Source organism: Lepidochelys kempii, chromosome 13, assembly GCF_965140265.1.
Source record: "Lepidochelys kempii isolate rLepKem1 chromosome 13, rLepKem1.hap2, whole genome shotgun sequence".
NCBI classification, from domain to species: Eukaryota; Metazoa; Chordata; order Testudines; family Cheloniidae; genus Lepidochelys; species Lepidochelys kempii.
Genome location: NC_133268.1, coordinates 1,897,567 through 1,916,973, shown reverse-complemented (window position 1 = coordinate 1,916,973; position 19,407 = coordinate 1,897,567). Strand labels below are relative to the sequence as shown.

At 50.5% G+C, this 19,407-nt stretch overlaps 1 protein-coding gene across 1 annotated transcript in view; it reads right to left on the bottom strand.

The window, feature by feature from the left end:
- NOL4L (nucleolar protein 4 like) overlaps positions 1 to 17,352 on the bottom strand; it is a 105,948-nt gene extending 88,596 nt beyond the window's left edge. The window contains exon 1 of the mRNA XM_073308637.1: positions 16,941 to 17,352. Within this exon, the coding sequence (XP_073164738.1) occupies positions 16,941 to 17,246 (306 nt within the window). The 5' untranslated portion in view covers positions 17,247 to 17,352. The remainder of the gene's footprint in view (positions 1 to 16,940) is intronic.
- Between the last annotated feature and the right edge of the window lie 2,055 nt (positions 17,353 to 19,407).

Sequence of the window (19,407 nt, the reverse complement as noted above, 5' to 3'; positions counted from 1 at the left end):
ACCCCGGCCCTTGTTCCTCTCTAATAACCACACCACGCTCCCCGCCCTCCCTCTGCAGGCAGCCAGAGTGGCCTGCTGCCAGGGCTTGGTGCCTGAACCGCCCAGCTCAAGGCTGGGCGCCTTCCCTCGCGAGTGTTAATGACTGTTGACAGAATACAGAGGCTGCTTCGGTGACATCTGCTCAGTTGGCTGCGTGCAGCAGGGTATGACCCGGACTCCTCTCAGCACTAAGGTTGTACAGAAAGGAAAGGACCCTCCCTTCACCCCCCAGCCCTGGCCTCTCACCCCCTGGCCTCCCCAGGCCCGAGTTTAAAAGCCCGGTTGGAACCACCAGCGCCTCTTCCTCAGGCAGGTAATGAGGGTAACCATGGTAACCCGGCAGAGGAAGTGTATTCTGCAGGAGACGTTAATCCGCGCTCCCTCGAGCTGGGACAGCCTGACTTTTCATTCTCACACAGTAATTAGATACCAGCTGTCAGTGCAGGGGGAAAGCTCAGCAACTAGGGGCTGGCAGCGAGGGGGCAGGGAGGAGGGTGTTAAAGACACAGGGGTCCTTTTCATGGGACAGGGAGGGATCCCCTGGCCCCTGTGCATCCGCATTGGGTGGGGGATGAGAATGAGTGGCTGCCACAGCGTTTGCCCTGCCTCGTGTCCAGCTCCTATTACACATTCAAAATCCCTCCCATCCCATGCACACCTGCTGCAACCGTACATTTATCCCACCTGTCTTTATCCCCTCCCTAGACACACACGCCATCATGCACAAGCCTGGTGCCACCCACTCACTCCTTACAAGGGATGTGACTTCTCCTGTTTGTTGCCCACCTGTCTATCATCCCTCCTTTATTATAGCTCCAAACACCCCACTCCATCCTACAAAGGCCTGGTGCCACCCAGCTCACTGCCTGTCATATCTCTCACATGCCTCTCAATTTAGATCTGAATCCTCCTCTGTCAAACAGACGTCTGCTGCCTCTCGCTGACCATTAAACCTCAGGTCTACTCCTCATTATGGTTGGAATCTTCATCCTCTTGTCCAGCACTCTCTCCCACCTATTACAGTGTTTCTATCAATATAGCCCATTAAACCCACTCTTTTCATTCAGCAGGCCACATCCTCACATGTGCCTATGTCCCCTTCCAACACACTAATCCCCATTATGACTTGGGTCATCACTGGAGGGCTCTGCAACCATTGATGGTCCATCAGTGGTCGGCTGTGTGATGTCCACTGTAATCAGAGATATGTGTAGCATAAACTTTAGAGCAGTGGTTCCCAAACTTTAACAGCCTGCGAACCCCTTTCACTAAATTATGAAATCTCGTGAACCCGCTCCTAAAAATGAGTATTTCCAGGGATTTAAGTATAAATTTCCTCTGCCCTCTGTGGGGCTCCTGCTGCTGGACCCCATTGACCGCCCCAACTGCCTGGCCCCGCTCTCCCAGCCCCACGCAGAGCGCTGGGGTTTGGGCGGCCAGCTCCCCCGCTGACGGGGGGCAGGGCTCGGGCTGCCAACCCCAGCTGCCCGGCCCCGCTCTCCCTAGGGCTCGGCCTGTCTGCCCTGCAACCGGGTCCTACCTGCTGCTTCCAGTGCCCGGGGTCCTCTGGCCGCCATGAGTGACATTTTTCCGGAGAAGCCCCTGTAACGTTCTGCGACCCCCCATTTGGGAACCATTGCTTTAGAGGAAGGAGCAGCATTGAAAAGTAAAGCTTGTTGTCTTTCCTCAAAGTGATGTGTCTAATGCAGCCAGCTGCCATCTGAGCCCCTCTATGCTGCCATGCCAGTGACCTCTACCCTGACCCAGTGCAAGTTACCACCCCCTCCAGAAGTAACCGGACACTCCCTTCTCCATGCTGAATGAATCCAGTCTCAGAGCATCTCTGAAAGAGACCAAATTATGAGTGGTGGGCTTTGTGTTGTGGGCCACAAACGATCCATCAGCAAGTGCATCCAGCCCAACTCCAGCCCTGACTCCAGTTAATCTGAGTTGCAAGCAAAGGACCCAGTCCTGCAAGGTACCACGTACTCTCAACTCCCTTTAAAGTCAATGGGTTGAGGATACTTGGCACCTCTCTGATGTGGCTCAAAAGCAGTACTGGGACCTGAAGCTGTGAACCCCACATAGGCCAGAAGGAAGAATCCCTGCCTGTTAGGAAGAGCTGCCTGCTCCATTCTGAGGACATGGAAGTGAACTCTCCCCCAGCTCTCCATGGAAAAGTAGCAAATTTTGGGAAGGGACAACATTAGCCCAAATGTACAAGAGGCTTATCCTGGTGTGTGGCGGGGGGGACGGGACTTGGTGCTTCCCTGTTTGCTCTGTTTGACTAAAGATAAATGCTCTCCTGGCCTTCAGACTAAGGGCTGATACCAGCTGAATTCAACTTCCTGTCAATAAAAAGCCACTTCCTGCCAATGAAACGCTGCCTGATAATGGCAGAACTCTTATTTTCTGTCCATACAGCGGACCCTCTACCAACGTTCATTAGTTTCCATCTCTCCTGTCTCTGTGTCTTCCTCACACACTGCAAAAGGGCTTGTCTCTGTCCCTCTCGCTCTAAGCACTCCCTTTGCCCCATACTGGGAGGGGGCCAGCTCTGTCATTCTAACTGCTTGAGTTCCTGCTGTCTCATAGTGGGGTGGGGTATTGCCAGTGTGGTGTGTCACATGTCACTGACCTTCTGTCTTTTGGTTACATTTGTATAACTTTCTAATTAAGTGCTATTGAATTGACCTGAAATTGAGTTCCCTGAGTTGAGTCCTGACCCCATAGTGAGAAATGCTGTTTCCATACTCCTTACCCTCCCCCATCCCACACGTGGAGGTGCTCTGTGTCTACCAGTCAACAGTCTGTCCCTCCTTACTGCAAACTCCCAGTGGTTCTGTCTGGCCCATGTAAAGGGATTCTGTCAAACACCTGTTTTGGAGTTATTAAGCATGATGTTATACACTTAATCTCAGGAAGTTTTGCTTCTCTCTTAGTTGTTTTTTTTATTATTATTCCCTACAGGTTTTATTTTATTTTATTTTTGAATCACTGTCTTGTAGAGAAAAACTGCCTGTCAGCACCTGGAATTGGGAATTTATTGAGAAACATTTACAAGCCAAGCTACCACCCAGAGAAGGAGCTGCAATTTACGGTGCAGAATCCAGTCCTGTCAAATCTGGACAGCAGAATTAACTCCACAAAGCCTGCCTGGTGTGCCCTCAGTGTTCTACACCTTGAATACAAACTGCTCCACCTGACTTCAATCTCAGATCCCCAAATCTGTTATTTGCATCCTGACACTGGGGAGGTATGTGACTAGCTGAAATGTAGAGTGCAAGGGTGAACAAGTCCCGCTTGACAATTATTACTTCTTCACACCCTCCTCTCATAATGACAGGTTTCAGAGTAATGAAAGGGATACCGTTTCAATATGAACTCTTGGAACTTTTGACAAAGAAACTGTTCCTGGTACTTGTGCATTTATGGGAAGCTGGTCCTTGATTGACTTCTATATTTAGGTTTCAGAGTAGTAGCCCTGTTAGTCTGTATTCGCACAAAGAAAAGCAGTACAAAAGCTTATGCTCAAAATGGAATGCATCCGATGAAGTGAGCTGTAGCTCACGAAAGCTCATGCTCAAATAAATTTGTTAGTCTCTAAGGTGCCACAAGTACTCCTTTTCTTTCTATATTTAGACTTTTCTGGAGCTTTAGGAAGTTCACTCCTTGTGGTATTTAGGTGTAGGATAAAAGCAGCTTTTGCAGGGGATATGCTAAATCACAGCAGGCTCCCTCTACTGATGCTGCTATGAGCGAGAAGTTCTAGCTCCCTAGAACTTCACTATTCCTTCTAGTCTACAGCGCATTGGACACAGTGTGTGCTTGAGGCATACGGGCCAACATTAAGGTGAGAGAGAGAGAGAAAGAAGATCATTTGGCATCAGCCATACAGCAATAATCAGAGATCATCAAAAATGTGAAAAAATGTTCACGACATTTTTGTTCTTTTCCCGTTTTTCCCTGAAAATATTTTTTCTAAGAATATTTTCTGATCATCTCTAGAGCTGGTTGGAAAACAGAAAAAATTTGTTGCTAAAATTTTCATCGTATTTCCCCCCCTACTGCACCTAATAAGCACTTGTATATCACTTGTATTTTCAAACCACTATACAAACACTGAGCCCAATCCTGCACTTATCGCTGGACCCCCACTGATTTCAATGGGAACAGACTGGGTGTATTAACCAACTAATCCTCACAGCCAGATGAGAAAGGCAAGTATTTTATACCTGGGGGAAACTGAGGCAGAGAGAACAGGCAACTTTCCCAAAGCCACACAGTGATTCAGTGACAGAGCTGCAGGATTAGCAGTCAAGAGTTCCTAGGTCCCAGCCCCATTCTCAGTGCTGACTAGACCACATTGCTGCTCTAAGTAGAGTTTTACACTACTTTTTTCTAAGGTAAATACTTATTTGTGAGGAAGAGATGGCTACAATATTTGCAATACGAAGTTGCAGAGATATATTCCTTCTATGGGAGCACAAGGGTGAAATCCCAGCTACTGGGAGAGATCTACTGTTTTTAAACTGTCACGGGGCAAGCAACTCCTTTAAGGGAAATTCAGGCCTTAGCTCTGAGTTTGGCCTATTTTCCTCCCAGATCCTGAGTCTGAGCTGCAGTCTGTAGGCTGAAAGCAAGGATTGCTGAGAAGGGGGAAACAGGAAATTAAAGGCAAGTCCTTTTCTCCAAGCTGGAGAGAGAGATTTAGGGACAGTAGTGTAGGGAGAGCTTTACAGGGTTCAGGACTGAGGTCTGTACTAGGGTTCTTGGCTGAAAGGCAGCTGAGAAAGCAGATGAACAGGATAGGAAGTAGCCTGGGGGAGGGGTGAAGCAGAATACAGAGGCTGGAGTAGATAGTTGTGTGGCTCCACATGGCCCTGGGCCTGCAACTAGAGGTAGAGGGACTAGGCTGCCCTTTACTTCTGTTCTGCTACCTGGAGGTGGTGGGCAGAAACCACTGCAGCAAAAGGCCTTGTTTGTTTGGATTCCTGTTTGCTTTCAGAGCGGGAGGATTTTTGGAAAGGCTGGAGGGCTAAGCCGCCTCTCCATGAGGAGACTGTGAATTGGTGGAGGGAAACTGAGGCTGAAGACACACCTAACAGCAGAGAGGTAAGTGTCACACTCACTAAATCAACATGCTTTTATATATTTGGGGCTAGAAACAACTGGGCATCTGGCTCTCCTGCACCAGAGCTGGTGTCCTGAGTTAGGAGAGGTGAGCGTAAGATCATAGAGCAGACTACTTCAGAGGTAATCAAAAGCCAGTCCGTCTGGGCTTTGGAATGGCCTAAGCTGCTGCCAGAGGGCTAGTCTGGTTGTATTCAGGGAGAAAGCTGGAGCTAAAGAGCACTGTGTTCACAGCAACTGCACATCAGTAATGGCACCCTGATGTCAAAGTGAAACTACAGAGAAGGGGTAACACCGCTACAGCAGTTCAACAGTTCAGGGACAAGGACAAGCAAAACTCTATGCAAAATAAGTTACCACCCATACTAAAGCTAATACACACTGACCAAGGTCAAGAAACTGTGAACTAAGACTATAAAACATCCTTAACTCAGCCCACAGTTCCCCGGTAATGCAACATACATGGGCCATTATTGGAGTCTCCATGGGAATGGCAAGATGTACCTCTAGGAAAAGGCAGACTTCATCAACTTGCATTAACCAGACTGTGAAAACTTTAGCCAACACCTACTATCACAAGGTTTACAGCTTCTCATCAGCCTTGTTATCTACTTGCTGATCAAGCAACCCCCAGCTGCTTAGGCCTGAAATCACCAGTCTCCCACCAAATTAATCTATGTTGGCCCCACACGAAATCCCCTGATGGGGTGGTGGTGATGTCTGTGGGGTGTGGGGGGTGTTAGACTTGGGCTGCCCTTGCTCCAGGGGCTGAAGTGCAGTTCTCTCTCTGCTGACTCAGAAAACATGTATTGTTACACTAGGTTCATGTCTGCAAGGCTTCACAAACATAAGAGATGAACTTAAAAGTCATATTGTGTGTGAATGAAAGCTTAGATTCTGCAGAAGTTGATGGCATTCTCCAGGGATAGATTCCTAACCAATGTGGTCAAGTTTGTGTTTCAAGTTAAAGGAGGGTTATGTAATTAATGCAAATCAACATAGGCTTATGGAAAATAGATCCTATCAAACTAACTTGATATTTTTTTATGAGATTACAAGTTTGGTAGATAAAGGTAATTATGTTGACATAATATACTTAGACTTCTTGAAGGCATTTGACTTGGTACTGCACAACATTTTGATTAAAAAAATAGAATGATATAAAATTAACATGGCACACATTAAATGGATTAAAAACTCAGGGACGGATAGGTCTCAAAATGCAATTGTTCACTGAAGAGGTGTGGCCAGTGGGATCCTGTGGGGATTGTTTCTTGGTCCTAAGCTTTTTAACATTTTTATCGATGACCTAGAAGAAAACATAAAATCCTCACTGGTAAAGTTTGCAGATGACTCAAAAATTGGGGGAGTGATAAATAATGAAGAGGACAGGTCACTGATTCAGAGCAATCTTGACTGCTTGACAAACTGGTCACAACCAAATAATATGCATTTTAATATGGTTAAATTTGAATATACATATCTGGGAATAAAGAATGCAGGTCATACTTACAGGATGGGAGGACTCTATCCTGGGAAGCAGTTACTCTGAAAAACATTTGGGGTTGGGGTGGATAACCAGCTGAGCATGAGCTACCATTGTGATGCTGTGGCCAAAACAGCTAATGCAATCCTTGAATGCATAAACAGGGAAGAATCTCAAGTAGGAGTAGAGAGGTTATATCACCTCTGTATTTGGCACTGGTACAACCACTGCTGTATTTTTGTGTCCGGTTCTGGTGCCCACAATTCAAGAAGGATGTTGATAAACTGGAGAGGGTTCAGAGAAGAGCCCCAAGAATGAGTAAAGGATTAGAAAACCTGCCTTACAGTGATAAATTGAGCTTTTTGAGTCTATTTAGCTTAACAGAGAGAAAGTTAAGGTGTGACTTATTAAAGCCAATAACAACCTACATGCAGAACAAATATTTAATAATGGGCTCTTCAGGCTAACAGAGAAAGTTGTAACACGATCCAGTGGCTGGAAGCTGAAGCTAGACAAATTCATGCGGGAAAGAAGGTTTAAATTTTTAACAGTGAAAGTAATTAACCATTGGAACAGTTTACCAAGGGTTGTGGTGATTCTTCATGACAGGAAAACTTTAAATCAAGACTGGATGTTTTTCTAAAAGATCTGCCCTAGGAATTATTTTGGGGAAATTGTATGGCCTGTGTTATATAGGAGGTTAGATCAGATAATCACCATGGTCCCTTCTGGCCCTGGAATCTATGAATATATACATGCTAGGCAAAGAAGATTGGGGAAAACAGAACTCTAGCATGCTATACAATATGATTGCTATAACCTGGTAATCCATCTATAAAGACCCCTTCCCCAAGATCTGACACAGTCCAGTGCTGTGGAACTATATTCATGCAATGACTGAACCTTAACAGGGTAGTCACATGGGCAATATGGCAGACATAAAACTGGCTGTTCTTTAGCTTTTTGTGAGGTTTGTCTTTGAAACATGGCTGTTATTGAGAGCAGGAGGTAGAATATGAAGGGAGAAGGCAATCCAAATGGGGAAGAGAAGATAGACAATTACAATAATCTGCCCTCCCCATGGAAGATAAATTGGCAGCTGACAGGTTATACTTTGTACAAACAGAAGCTTTGCAGGAGAAGTGAAGACTCCAGAGGGGCCAATTGGCAGGTTAATTAGGATGAAGCAAGGGATTAATGAAAATGTTTAAGAAACAGGGTTTGAGATGCAAAAGACTCTGAGAGATACTTGCTAAAGAGGAATCACCTCTGGTTTGGGGGAGGAGATGGGAGGGTAAAATAGCAGAACAGAGAATGACCAATGCAGATGTCTCTGAGAACCAAGGAAGGGAGAGGGGATTCCCGAGGAAGAAGCAGGGAAGTTCAGGGAAGGACCCCATGACATCTTATTTTTCTAGAAATAAATGGGCTGTCCCCCTCCCCCAGTAAGACCAAAAAGGCATCAATAATGCAGAATAACCTCTCTCCAGGTAGCTGGCATACAGCCTCCCGCGGCCAGCCAGTAGGCTATCTGTTTACCTTGAAGACACGGGGCAGGAGGAAAGCAATTAAATTGGAGCTTTGATTAGGTCTTGCAGACAACAGCTTGCGTTAGAAATGCCCGAGCCTCTGTCACTGTGCTGGCTGTGGCTGAGGCAGGCCTCCTCCATCCCCTGCTCAGCGCTTTCCCGGTACAGCAGAAGCATGACTGATGCTCTCTGTCCCACACAAGCTCAGGGAGCTCAGAGGTAGGAACCAGTTGCTAAGAGACAGGACTGTACTTTCCAGCCCACATTCAGACCTTTGTCACCAGCTCAAGGGCTTTTGCTGGATCAAAACACACTATGCAGGTGAGAAAATGCAGGCAGCCTTTCTCCACAGCTAGTCAGATCTCATGAAAAATCACATGGTTCCAGTTAGGGAAGCCACTCCACAGGCATCAAAACTGATGATGGGAATAAAGAATCTTAAAGCGTTTGTAAGGAAAGGGGTGGGAGTGGAGGGGGGTGCAGAAACACACACAACCCTGCAGCAAAGCTGGCTGCTTATTCCTAATGCTGCAAGATTCAAAACAGCAATGCTCTGCTGCCCGCTGAAATCCAGGATCAAGGGGATGATACCCGCAGCACCAAAACCTAGAGGGCTTTAGATATCTAGACAAGACAGGTGACTGGATGACTCTAGGTAGTGGGGGTGGAGACTGGTATTAAGATACGGCGCCTTTTGTTTCTAGGTCACTCACTCAAATCCATCCCAGACTAGTAGAGTCACCAACAAGTTTGGGGGTTTGGTTTGCCTTATACTGGCTTGGGAGATGTGGGCTTGATGTCCACATTGTGAAACAACCACTACATCTAGCAGTCTCACCAGAGAGCCACAGACTGAATGGGCCGTGGAGACTGAACTACCCTCTTCCGCTCAGCAGTGGTCCCTCCAGATCAGGATTAAGGTCTGTAGGGAGCCAGTGTGGGGGAAGCTAGCATGACGGCTGTCCATGCTACTTCTAGTGTGTGAGCAGAAAACCTTGTCCTCCTGGACTGTCAAGCCAACACTGCACAATCACTGAAAGAAAATATTTATATTGCATCTATTCCTGAATCCTCCCTCTCTGAAGTGTCGTGCACCACGGTGGTAAAACTTAACCAACCTCCTTTCAACTCTGACAGGTTTCAGAGTAACAGCCGTGTTCGTCTGTATTCGCAAAAAGAACAGGAGGACTTGTGGCACCTTAGAGACTAACCAATTTATTTGAGCATGAGCTTTCGTGAGCCACAGCTCACTTCATCGGATGCATACTGTGGAAACTGTACAGTACGCATCCGATGAAGTGAGCTGTAGCTCACGAAAGCTCATGCTCAAATAAATTGGTTAGTCTCTAAGGTGCCACAAGTCCTCCTTTTCTTTCAACTCTGAGTGACTGATGGATGTTCCCATGCTACATAATACAGGAAAATGCTATTCCATATCCCTAAAGCTAGTGACACTCCTCCCCACCCCCAGCGCACACATGCACAAACACACACACACACACTCTGCAGCTATTTTCTTTTTAAATAAATTGCTACCGTTTTGTTGGCAACCATGCTAAGAGTGGAAGTCAGCAGTGTTCCCATAAAGAAGCTGATTCTGGCCAATAGGTCTCCTCTGTACCACCCATGGCTACAATCAGCTAATTAGACTGACAGGACACTGAAACTCAGTGGTGGCTTTGGCCCATCCTCAGTGCAGTTCCCCAGGGAAGGGAACAGCTAATATGAGAGCAGGGAAAGGTAATTTCTAATTTTTGCTAGAGAAAGGATCCAAAGACAAAGAGAAATAAATATACGTTTTGCTGTCAAAGCAATGCAGACAAGTTTCTATGAAGCTAAAAAGTCAACACAGGTGGATAAACGGAACCTCCATTAATATCCCTCCATCCATCTTTTTGCCTTCTCAGACATTTGTTTGTCCACAAAGTAAATTTACACACTGTTCATGTCTGCTCTAATTTAACAACAAAAACAATACAATTTCTTTTGGTTTACCTGAGAGACTCATGTTGATAATGGTTTGGGCAAACAGACCCTGAAAGGGCTCCCAGTGAAACAAGTTTTAGTGGCCTCTGCTGGGCTTTGCCGCCATCCTTTACCAGTTACCTCAATCACCTTCCTGCTTAAAGTATGGGAAAGCTCCTTCGGGTCAGGCGACTGGAAAGACTTAGTGGAGAGGGAGGGCTGAATTATGCTTATATATGCAGGCTGTCTTCCTTCCTATTGCTTCCAGCATGCTCAGTCCCCTTTCTCCCTTCACAAACACTGCCTGTAGCTTGCACAATTTAAACAATGGTGTTTCTGATTGGAGCTCGATTTTCTTTCTCTTCATTTTAACTTTATTGTAACAGGCCTTTACAAAAGTTTTGTGCTCAGTTGCTTTTTTTACTTCTTCTTTAAATTAATGCCAATCAAGAGCTGTAAATCTGAGAGCAATTTTGTTGCGTTAATTTCAAGTGATAGAACCAAATTATTTGACTAGTTTTGGGGGGCCTGGGAGGGAGCTCGTTATCTCAGATCCAGATCCTGCCTGTTATACCCTATGCAACACCAATTAAATCAATGGAATTGTGTAGGATGCACAATTTAGATGAGAGTCTGTATTTTTCTTTAAGAATTGTTCAGTCAGCCAGAGCTAGAGGACTGGATGGCTTAGTGAACTAACGATGGGCCACAGACCCTTTCACTTGTAGGTTGCAAGTTCACTTTTAGCCCAAGTTGGTGGTAGTGACCAAAAATTTTTACCACCTGATGACTGCTTTGTGGTCTCTGATGGGAACTGGACCATATGCATGTCACAAAACTACCCAACACAATTGCTACTAACAGGGAACCTGTTGGAAATCTTGGCAGAGAGGCCAAGGACCGAATGAACCATGGAGATTGATCTCCTAGTGATTCAGCAGGTCAGGACCAAGGTCCAGTTGGCATTGCCACTAGTCATGGTCTCTCTCATGGACAGGGAACTTCATTCTCCAAGATTGCCAATTCTCTTTATACACACACAGAAAGCCAAGGCTGTGTAAATTCAGCCTGCAAATATATCAGAGACTATTGCTGCTCACCAGTGAACTTTAACCAAGAACCCTGAGAATCTCATCAAGAGTAAGCCCTTCGTTAATGTGACTCTTATTCCTGAAACTGCTCAGGGTAAAATTGCAATCGATCCTGTGCAGACACAAAGAGAGCTAAATCTGGAAGTGTTATAGGCTGTTATTTTGGGGTCACACTGGACTTGGTTTACAGGCTCATGCATTTTGTCAGTATTGTGCCAAACTGTCAAGTGCATTTCTAAATGTGAAGCTACTCATCAATTATTTGGGAAAAGTCAGACCCACAGTGCATCCTCACCCCCAGGCTTTTCATGCAGGGTGACGACTCTCTGTGTTGCAAGTAGGTTTGTGTCAAATAATAGGCCATTTCTCACCTTGGGATCCATTTGCACCACCTGCGTCTTTCATTTCAATAATCTTTGTTATTGTTTTCTAATCCAGACCAAATGAAGATCACAGAAAATCTGAGCTGTTAGCTATGACAGTGAAAACTTTTGTAGACTAAAGTTCTCAAAGGTTTTGCCACTGTGGTTTGGGGGAGGGGGGGGCACCAAATGACAACATTAGGGAATACTTGTACTGGGAAAAAGTGTCCTCTATTAACCGTTAGGTCTGCCTTCTTTCTACCCGTCTGGCTTCCTAAATCTAGCTTGTTCCTACTATGCTATACCATCCTGAGATCTACTGTGTTTTAGTTTTCATACAGAAACTAAGACTTTTTAGGCATATGTTGTAATGGTCAGATTTATACAGTGTCACAGTGATTTTTCTGCTGTTGATGAAAGGCCGCCATCCATTCCCCTCTTGGTCTCTCTCCTCTGTTTATTATGCTTCACTCTTAGTCTAATATCTTTCTTGAGGGATCTCCAAATGTGTCATTCTAAGATGATTTTAAAACACCTCTACTTTCTGGGGAGTCTGCCTTGAAATATCTAGAAAGGTTCTACATGTAAATCAATTAAACCCCACCATCAGAAATGGCCTCAGCCTTTTATTAGTGTCTGGAATGAACCCTGGAACCATATATCAAGCTCTGCAGGGGTAAGAAGAGGCAAAGGAAGGCAAAAGCAAATGCACGTACTGCCACAGAGCCTCACAGATCCCTGAGCAGCGCCCAAAGGGTCAGTCTAATGTGAGGCTTTCCCATGTCTCATCTTGCAGTCCCATTTGACTCACTCTTGTAGCCCATATCACAGGCTGCCAGAATGAAGATATCCTGCTAGGTTGGCCAGTGTTCCATAGCTGTGACAAGCGCACACCATGCAGGGTGAAGTATAGCACTGATTTACAGAGTGTGCATATCCACTCCTGCAGCTAATGCCCAAACCAAAGGCTGGGTCTAACCTTTCCCCTAACACCTGGTGCTACATGAAAACAAATCAACACCTCCAGCTGTCACTAAAAATGTCGTATTTTTCCTTACACAATATCTCCATCTCAACATACATCTATAGGAAAACTCTGTCCAAAGGACGCTAAATACTTGGGGTAAGAGAAACATGAGACGATAATAAAAGCCACATTTTAACTCCCCATCATGAACAGATACTCTCATGGTTTTGAGGCAAGATCAGAGATATACAAGGCCAGCTGGCTAATGGATGCTGGGGTTCAAGCACTGCTACACTGGTACTAACATACCAGCAACACATCAGCCTATTATAATTTATAATAGTTGAGCAGTGCAAGGGTACACTTAGGAATTGCAGGATACCTGTTGTTTGTATTTTGCAGTAGCACACAAAGGTCCCGTTGTGCTAGGCACTCTGTATGGATATTTTTTAAAGTCCCTGCCCAAAGAGCTTACAATCTAATTAATATCTGAACAGGCTTGTTATGCTGCCAGTAAGGTACCAAATTTCCTACACGGACTAGGACCTCATTTCTTTTTTTTTTTTGTTGTGTGTGTTAAATGACCTGAATCTTCAGGACACTCATCTGGGAAAGGGAAATCCAAACTCCCTGTGCCAGACCTCACTGCTGTCTCTATTCCCAACCCATTCGTCAACAGAAAGACCACCATCTGCTGCGACCATCACCTAAGGCAGATGCCCCCTTCTCACTGTACAGTCCTATTTTTCAAACCACCCAAATCTGATTAGGCCTGCTCTGATAAGAGGCCTGAAGGAGGGCAAGGGAGAGTTACTCAAGAGAGAAAAGAACCACACGTTAATTGTGTTTTAGCCACAATTGCACAGAAAACACTTATGTCAATTAGGAATAAACAAGGTCAAAAGGGACACCAATAATCCCCCATCCCCCCAAGAACAGGAGTGGCCCTGACTCCGTCATTAGAAGGAAAGACCTTAACCCCACTAGTGCCCTCCACACATTCTTTAGCTCTTCTCAACTTTTCACTCACGGTACAGTACTTCATATTTCCTGTGACAATCTGCAGATACTGAATAGCAACATGCAAAATCCCCTCCCCCTCTCACCCCAGCTGCATTTTGGCTATGCTTATTCTTTCCCGGGGTCCCAAGCCTCAGGACAGTCCTGAGCACATTAAGTCTTTGACAGATACACTCGGAGAAGGAAGATGGGACAGAACAAGAGGTGTCAGATAGATGAGTAGCATGATGAGGGGAAAGCCAATTGAAGCACCAACCCAGAAGTGTTTGGAAAGAGCAACAGAATAACGATAAACCAGAACATGCACTTGATTGTTGAGCTGAATGCTAGTATCAGCTTCATAAATTATTTGACTGCACATATGTGAATAATGAAGTGCACCCATCTATACAAAACTAGGGAAGACCACTGAAAGATACAGAATCACTGAATTATCACCAACTAAAGAGAAACCCTGTCACATTATTTATAAATGTTCAGAGATGTTTCAAACAAAACAAAAAATAGCAAATGCATCAACTCAAAATCTTTCACTGGATTTACAACATAATGGTTCCTCTTAAGTAACTGAGTCAAAAAGGGCGGGGGGGGGGACGGGGGACAAACAACTTCTACACACTTGACACCTTAAGATTTAAGGGGGAGCAGCAGTGATGGGTCTTTCCTGCAGTCAGTGTCTCTTTACAGTGCCCCCAGTTTTCATTTCTTACGGTATTACAGTCTCTGGCAAATGTGCTCTATGGTCCCGTTGAAAATTCATCTGTCTCCTGCGGGTCTGCCTATTTTTGGTTTGTTGATTTATGGAAGTCTAGGTGTGTCTAGTATTTGTAGCCTGCAGGGACTGTAATAGAGGAGTTCGGGGGTCTAGATACTCTCCCTGCTGAGACTTCATCAGGACATGAGGCTTTTAGGGAGCCTGGTGCCTGCACTGGTCTCGCTGAGCCATCAGGTGTAAGGACCTGGTTGTGCAGCACAAGGGGGGGGGGTGTCTCACTAATTAACAGCAGGGTCTCGGGAGTCTAGCATGGCCTCTCTGGGGTACCATGACTCTGCAGCATTGGAAAGATCAGGGCATGTACACTGAGTAGCTAGTGAGACTGAGAGGCTCTGGGGGAGATTATGATGTGCTCTGCGTGGGAGGGGGTGTTTCTCACTACCTCAGCCAAAGCAGGGTTGGGTGGCTTTTGGGGGGGGAGGGGGGCTGTTGTGCGGAGCAGGCTGTCTCCCACAAATTCGAGAGACATTTGGGGTGGAGGGGCCAGAAAGACCCAAGAAGCCTCTCTGCCCTGCGGAGGGAAAAGAGAAGAAATGCTGACCCTCCCCCCTCCCCCAGGAGGAAGGCAGGCCAGATGGGAGGTAAATAGTGCGTTTAGAAGCATTTGCCACAGATGGGCTGCCCTCAATGGCAGCATGCTCCAGCCCTCTCAGGGCTGGAGCCTGCGTGCGTGTGCTCGGAAAACACTGCACCCTCAGAGCAGCAGCAGCAGCAGCAGCGAGGGGAAGAAAAGAAAAAAAGGAAAAAAAAAAAAACAACCCCACCAAACCCAGCCCACCCCCGCGCCCAGCTCTGCCCACTTTCCCGGGGCGCAGGCTCCCCCCCCCCCGGGCCGCAGCGTCTCCGGGCCGCGCGCCGGGGGACACCCGCCCCGGGGCACTTGAGGAGCCGCAGCCCCCTGGGCTGCCAGGCGCTGGGGCAGATGGTGCAGAGGCCGGGGAGGGAGTTCCCAGCCAGCGAGCCCCATGCTGTGCCCCCCCCCGCCCCGCGGCGGAGCGGGAGCGCCCCCCCCCCCGTGCACACAGGGGTCAGCGCCCGCCCGCCCCCCCCAGCTGGCAGGGAGCGGGTCCCCGGCGCGGGGGCGCGGCCGGGCAGGACAGGGAACAATGGCTCCAGCGGGGCCGACTCGTCCCCGGGACAGCAGCCTGCTGGGAGGCGGGGGGAGGGGGAGCGGCGCTGCAACCTCCAGCCGGGCTCTGCCCTGCGCCGTCGCCCCAGCCGGGCAGGGAACAATGAGGCTCCCGCAGGGGAGTTTCCCGGGACAGCAGCCCGCGGGCAGGCGGGGGGGGGGCACGGCCCCGCTCCAGGCTCTGCCCCCCCCCCCGGGATAACCAGCGGCGCCGCGGGACAGCAGCCTGCGGAGGGGGAGGGGCGCGCTCCCATGGCCCAGCGGGGCTGGGCTCCAGCCTGCGCCCGGGTCAGCGGGGGCGGGGGCACGCGGCCTGGCCGAGGGAGGCGATGGGGGGGGGGATGTGCCCGCCGCCCCCACTCTGCCCTTGGCTGCAAAGCGGCCTGCGGTCACGGGGTGGGTGGGAAATGCAGGGCGAGCGTCATGGGGCAGGACCTGCGCTGGGGTGGGTGGGTGGGTGGGGGGGGGGTGCAAGGGGGCTCCCTCCCCGCCGCGTGGGCTGCACGGGAGCCGCAGAGTCTGGGAGCTGGCCCCTGGGTTGCACCCGCCAGGGACTGACACCCAACCCGGAGCTCTCTGCGAGTCTGCACCCATCGCGGGGCGGGGGTGGGGGCAGGTGCAGTGGCCTGGGGTGGAGGGAAGGGATCTCCTCCCCCCACCCTAAAAGAGGGAGCTACCGCCCCTCTTCTTCGCCGCTCAGCCGCTGGGAGGGACCGGCTGGACCGGATGGGGCAGGAGGGGGGAGGGGAGGGTGCGTGCGAGGGGTTTTCCTCCCCTGGGCCGGGTGTCTAACCTAATCTGCATCCTCCCCCCGTTGCGAGGCCAGCTGCTGGGAGCCAGGCTGGCCCTGCCCAGCCCGGGCTGGAGGCTTGGCTGGCCCGCGCCGAACGCGCACCCCTCCCTAGCCACGCATGGGTGGGTGGCGGATGGGCAGCTCAGGTTGGACGTGATCGGACCGGGGTGGGGAGGGGTCCGCCCCAGCTGTGCCCGCCACCACCGCCCCACTCAGCCCCCGCCCGGCGGCGGGGGGGGCGGGCAGCCCTTGCTCCGCAGGAGGCTCTGCCCCACGCCCCCCAACAAGGGGTCTGTCTGCAACTCAGCGCACTGGGGCGGGGGGGGGGGGGGGGCTGGCTGGACCTGTCCAGACAGGGGCGTGGGACGGCTGTTTTCTCATGGGGCGCAGGGGGTGGGTGTCTCGCCCCCCATGGGGCATGCGCGCTCATTTGCACCCTGCTGTGTGTCTGGGATGTGCCAGTTAGTGCTGATGGGACAGGGGCCGGGATGGCTGGCGGGGGGGGGTGATGCGGGGGGGGGGCTGCCCCACATTGGGTCTCTCCCCTGCTCTGGGCCCCAGCCCCTGGGGTGTCGGCGGCGGGAGGGAAGGACACACAGACACAAGACAGACAGACAGACAGCGAGCCCCCGGGGCCCGGAGCGCACTAACCGTTCCCGTTTTCACCGGCACATACACCACTTGACCCATCTTCGCCGCCTCCCGGGTGCCGCTTCCCAGCCGGAAGCCCTTGGACCGGACCCAGAACTGGAACTTGCCTTTCTCCCCCCCGCCGGCGCCGCTGCCCGAGCCGGCGCCCCCCTGCAGCACCTCGGCGATGCGCTGGTACTTGCTCCGGGTCACCGTCTTGGTTTTGGCCGAGTCCCCGTAGGTGCGGAGGCACCAGTCCCGGAACTGCCGCCCCAGCTCGCTGTCCCCGGGGCGGCTCCCCCGCAGCAGCAGCGGGGGCTTCGGCATATCCCGGCCGGAGGCAGCGCCCGACCCCCTGTCCCGGGCTGGAGACGGCGGCGAGCCCGGCCGGCCCCTGCGCTGCGCCCTGCCCGGCCCGGCCCGGCCGGCGGGGCTGGAGTCGGGACGGGCTGCGGGGGCGAGGCCCCGGGAGGGGCCGCTGCGGGGCGGGCGTGGAGGGAGCGCGGCAGCCGGACAGCGACCCAGCGAGCCGGGCAGAGGGAGGCACCGGCGGCGCCAGCAGCAGCAGCAGCCGCTCCTGTCACAGGATCACAGGCGGCTCCGGCTCGTCCCCCTCCCTCCCCCCGCCCGTCCCTGCCTCCTCCGCCCCCCTCCGGCCGCCTCCTCCTCTCCGCGGGATCCCACCTGTTAGAGCCGCGGCACGGCCGCCCCGACCGCCCCCCCGGGCCGGGCGCGGGGGTCGGCGCTAGCCGCCTGGGGCCGGGGCCGGAGCCGGGCAGAGGCGCGTGGGGGCTGGGCAAGGCGGCACAGGGGGGAAGGGGGCGCCCGGGGGCGGCGGGGGGAGACCCAGGGGGGCGCCCGGGGGCCGGGCAAGGCGGCACAGGGGGGAAGGGGGCGCCCGGGGGCCGGGGGAGAGGGGAACGGGCCAGGGGACTCAATAAAGAGCCGCTTCCTCATTCGCAGGGGCGCACGTGTCCCTGCCCCAGGCGGGGCCGGGGAGAGCGCGGTCTCCTCGGGACAGGGGGCGACTGGGGAAGCAGGCACCTGTCGAGCTGCGCTGGCTGGGACCCTGAGCCCACAGGCAGACGCAGACCCCGGGATTATCAGGGTCCCTAATTTCTCTAAAATAATCCTCTCGAAACGACCGGTGACTTCCCTGAACCTTTGCGGGTCCTACCTCCAGAAACCACTGGGAGCCCCTTAGACTGGCCCAGGGCTTCCGAACTGCACCAGGAGACTCGTGGACAAAATCCAATCGCTAAGATTTGCCTGCTCCTGCCCTAAATTGTGCCAGGGCTTGGACCCTTAAACACACCGGGGATTGACCAGCACACCCTGGCTTTGCAGCCATCCCCTGAAACAGTCCAGTTAATGCCCCCCACCCCCCAACTCAAGAGGCCTCCTCAAACTATGTAGTTCACTGAATCCAGTCTCCTTGGACCAATCACAATCCCCTAAAGCAAACTGGGACTGAAAAGGTCAGTCTCTCCTTAGCTGGAATTAGCCTTTCTTGGTACATTCAGAGGGTGAGCTCAGCTCACCTAGTTTTTGTGATCAACTGATCAATGAAATTGCCAATATAATTAAGATCACCGCCATATTCTGCCTGATTTCTGGTTCCTGTGTCACCCGGATGGTCAAGAAACAAAGGTCTGTTGGAAACCTAGCCCTCTGTGACTTCATGCCATATTGCTCTAGGGAAGAAAGATGGTGGTGTGGTTAAACCACAGGACAGAGAGTCAGGAGCTTTGCTGTCTGTTCATAACTCTGCCACAGACTCAGTGAGTGACCATGGAAAAGTCACTTAATCTGTCTATGCCTCAGTTTCCCCATTGGTTATATGAGGATGAGTACAGGTATCTCAAGATTTGTAAAAGGCTTCAACTTGATGGAAAGTGCTGTATGTGTGTACTTTATTACTATTTATCTGTATAATAGACTGCCCACAACTTTTTGATATATTGAGACAGGACCAGCCCTAGACCAAATGGTGCGCCAAGCGAGGAGTGTCATCTGCCCCCCCACCCTATTTGTTAAGCTTTTGAATATCTTATTTTTTATTGTATTTGTAGCCCATCTCACAACTTGGATGAACGATTTGAGTGCATGATTTAACTCTGTCATATGACGATAAATTTGCATGCTAGGATCTGTACATCTGCGAGCCCGGCGCCCCCCAAGCCCAGCACCCCAGGCAGTCACCTGGGTTGCCTGTCCCTAAATCCAACCCTGCATTGAGATGCTGCCTGGGTAATTAATAAGATGGGTGAATCGATATAAAGTAGACCTGGCCCAAATGTAGCACAGAGTCAAATTATTATAAGTTTGGGTCTTTAGTCTTCTCCCTTCCCCAGTATTCAACAGGCCTCTTATGGCGCTTTTGCTGAAACCCAGATCTGAGTCTTGGCAGGTCTGTCTACCACTGACAGGCCACCTGCTGTTTGAAAACTTCATAAATTCTGGGGTTTCTCTGGGGAGAGAGGGAGCA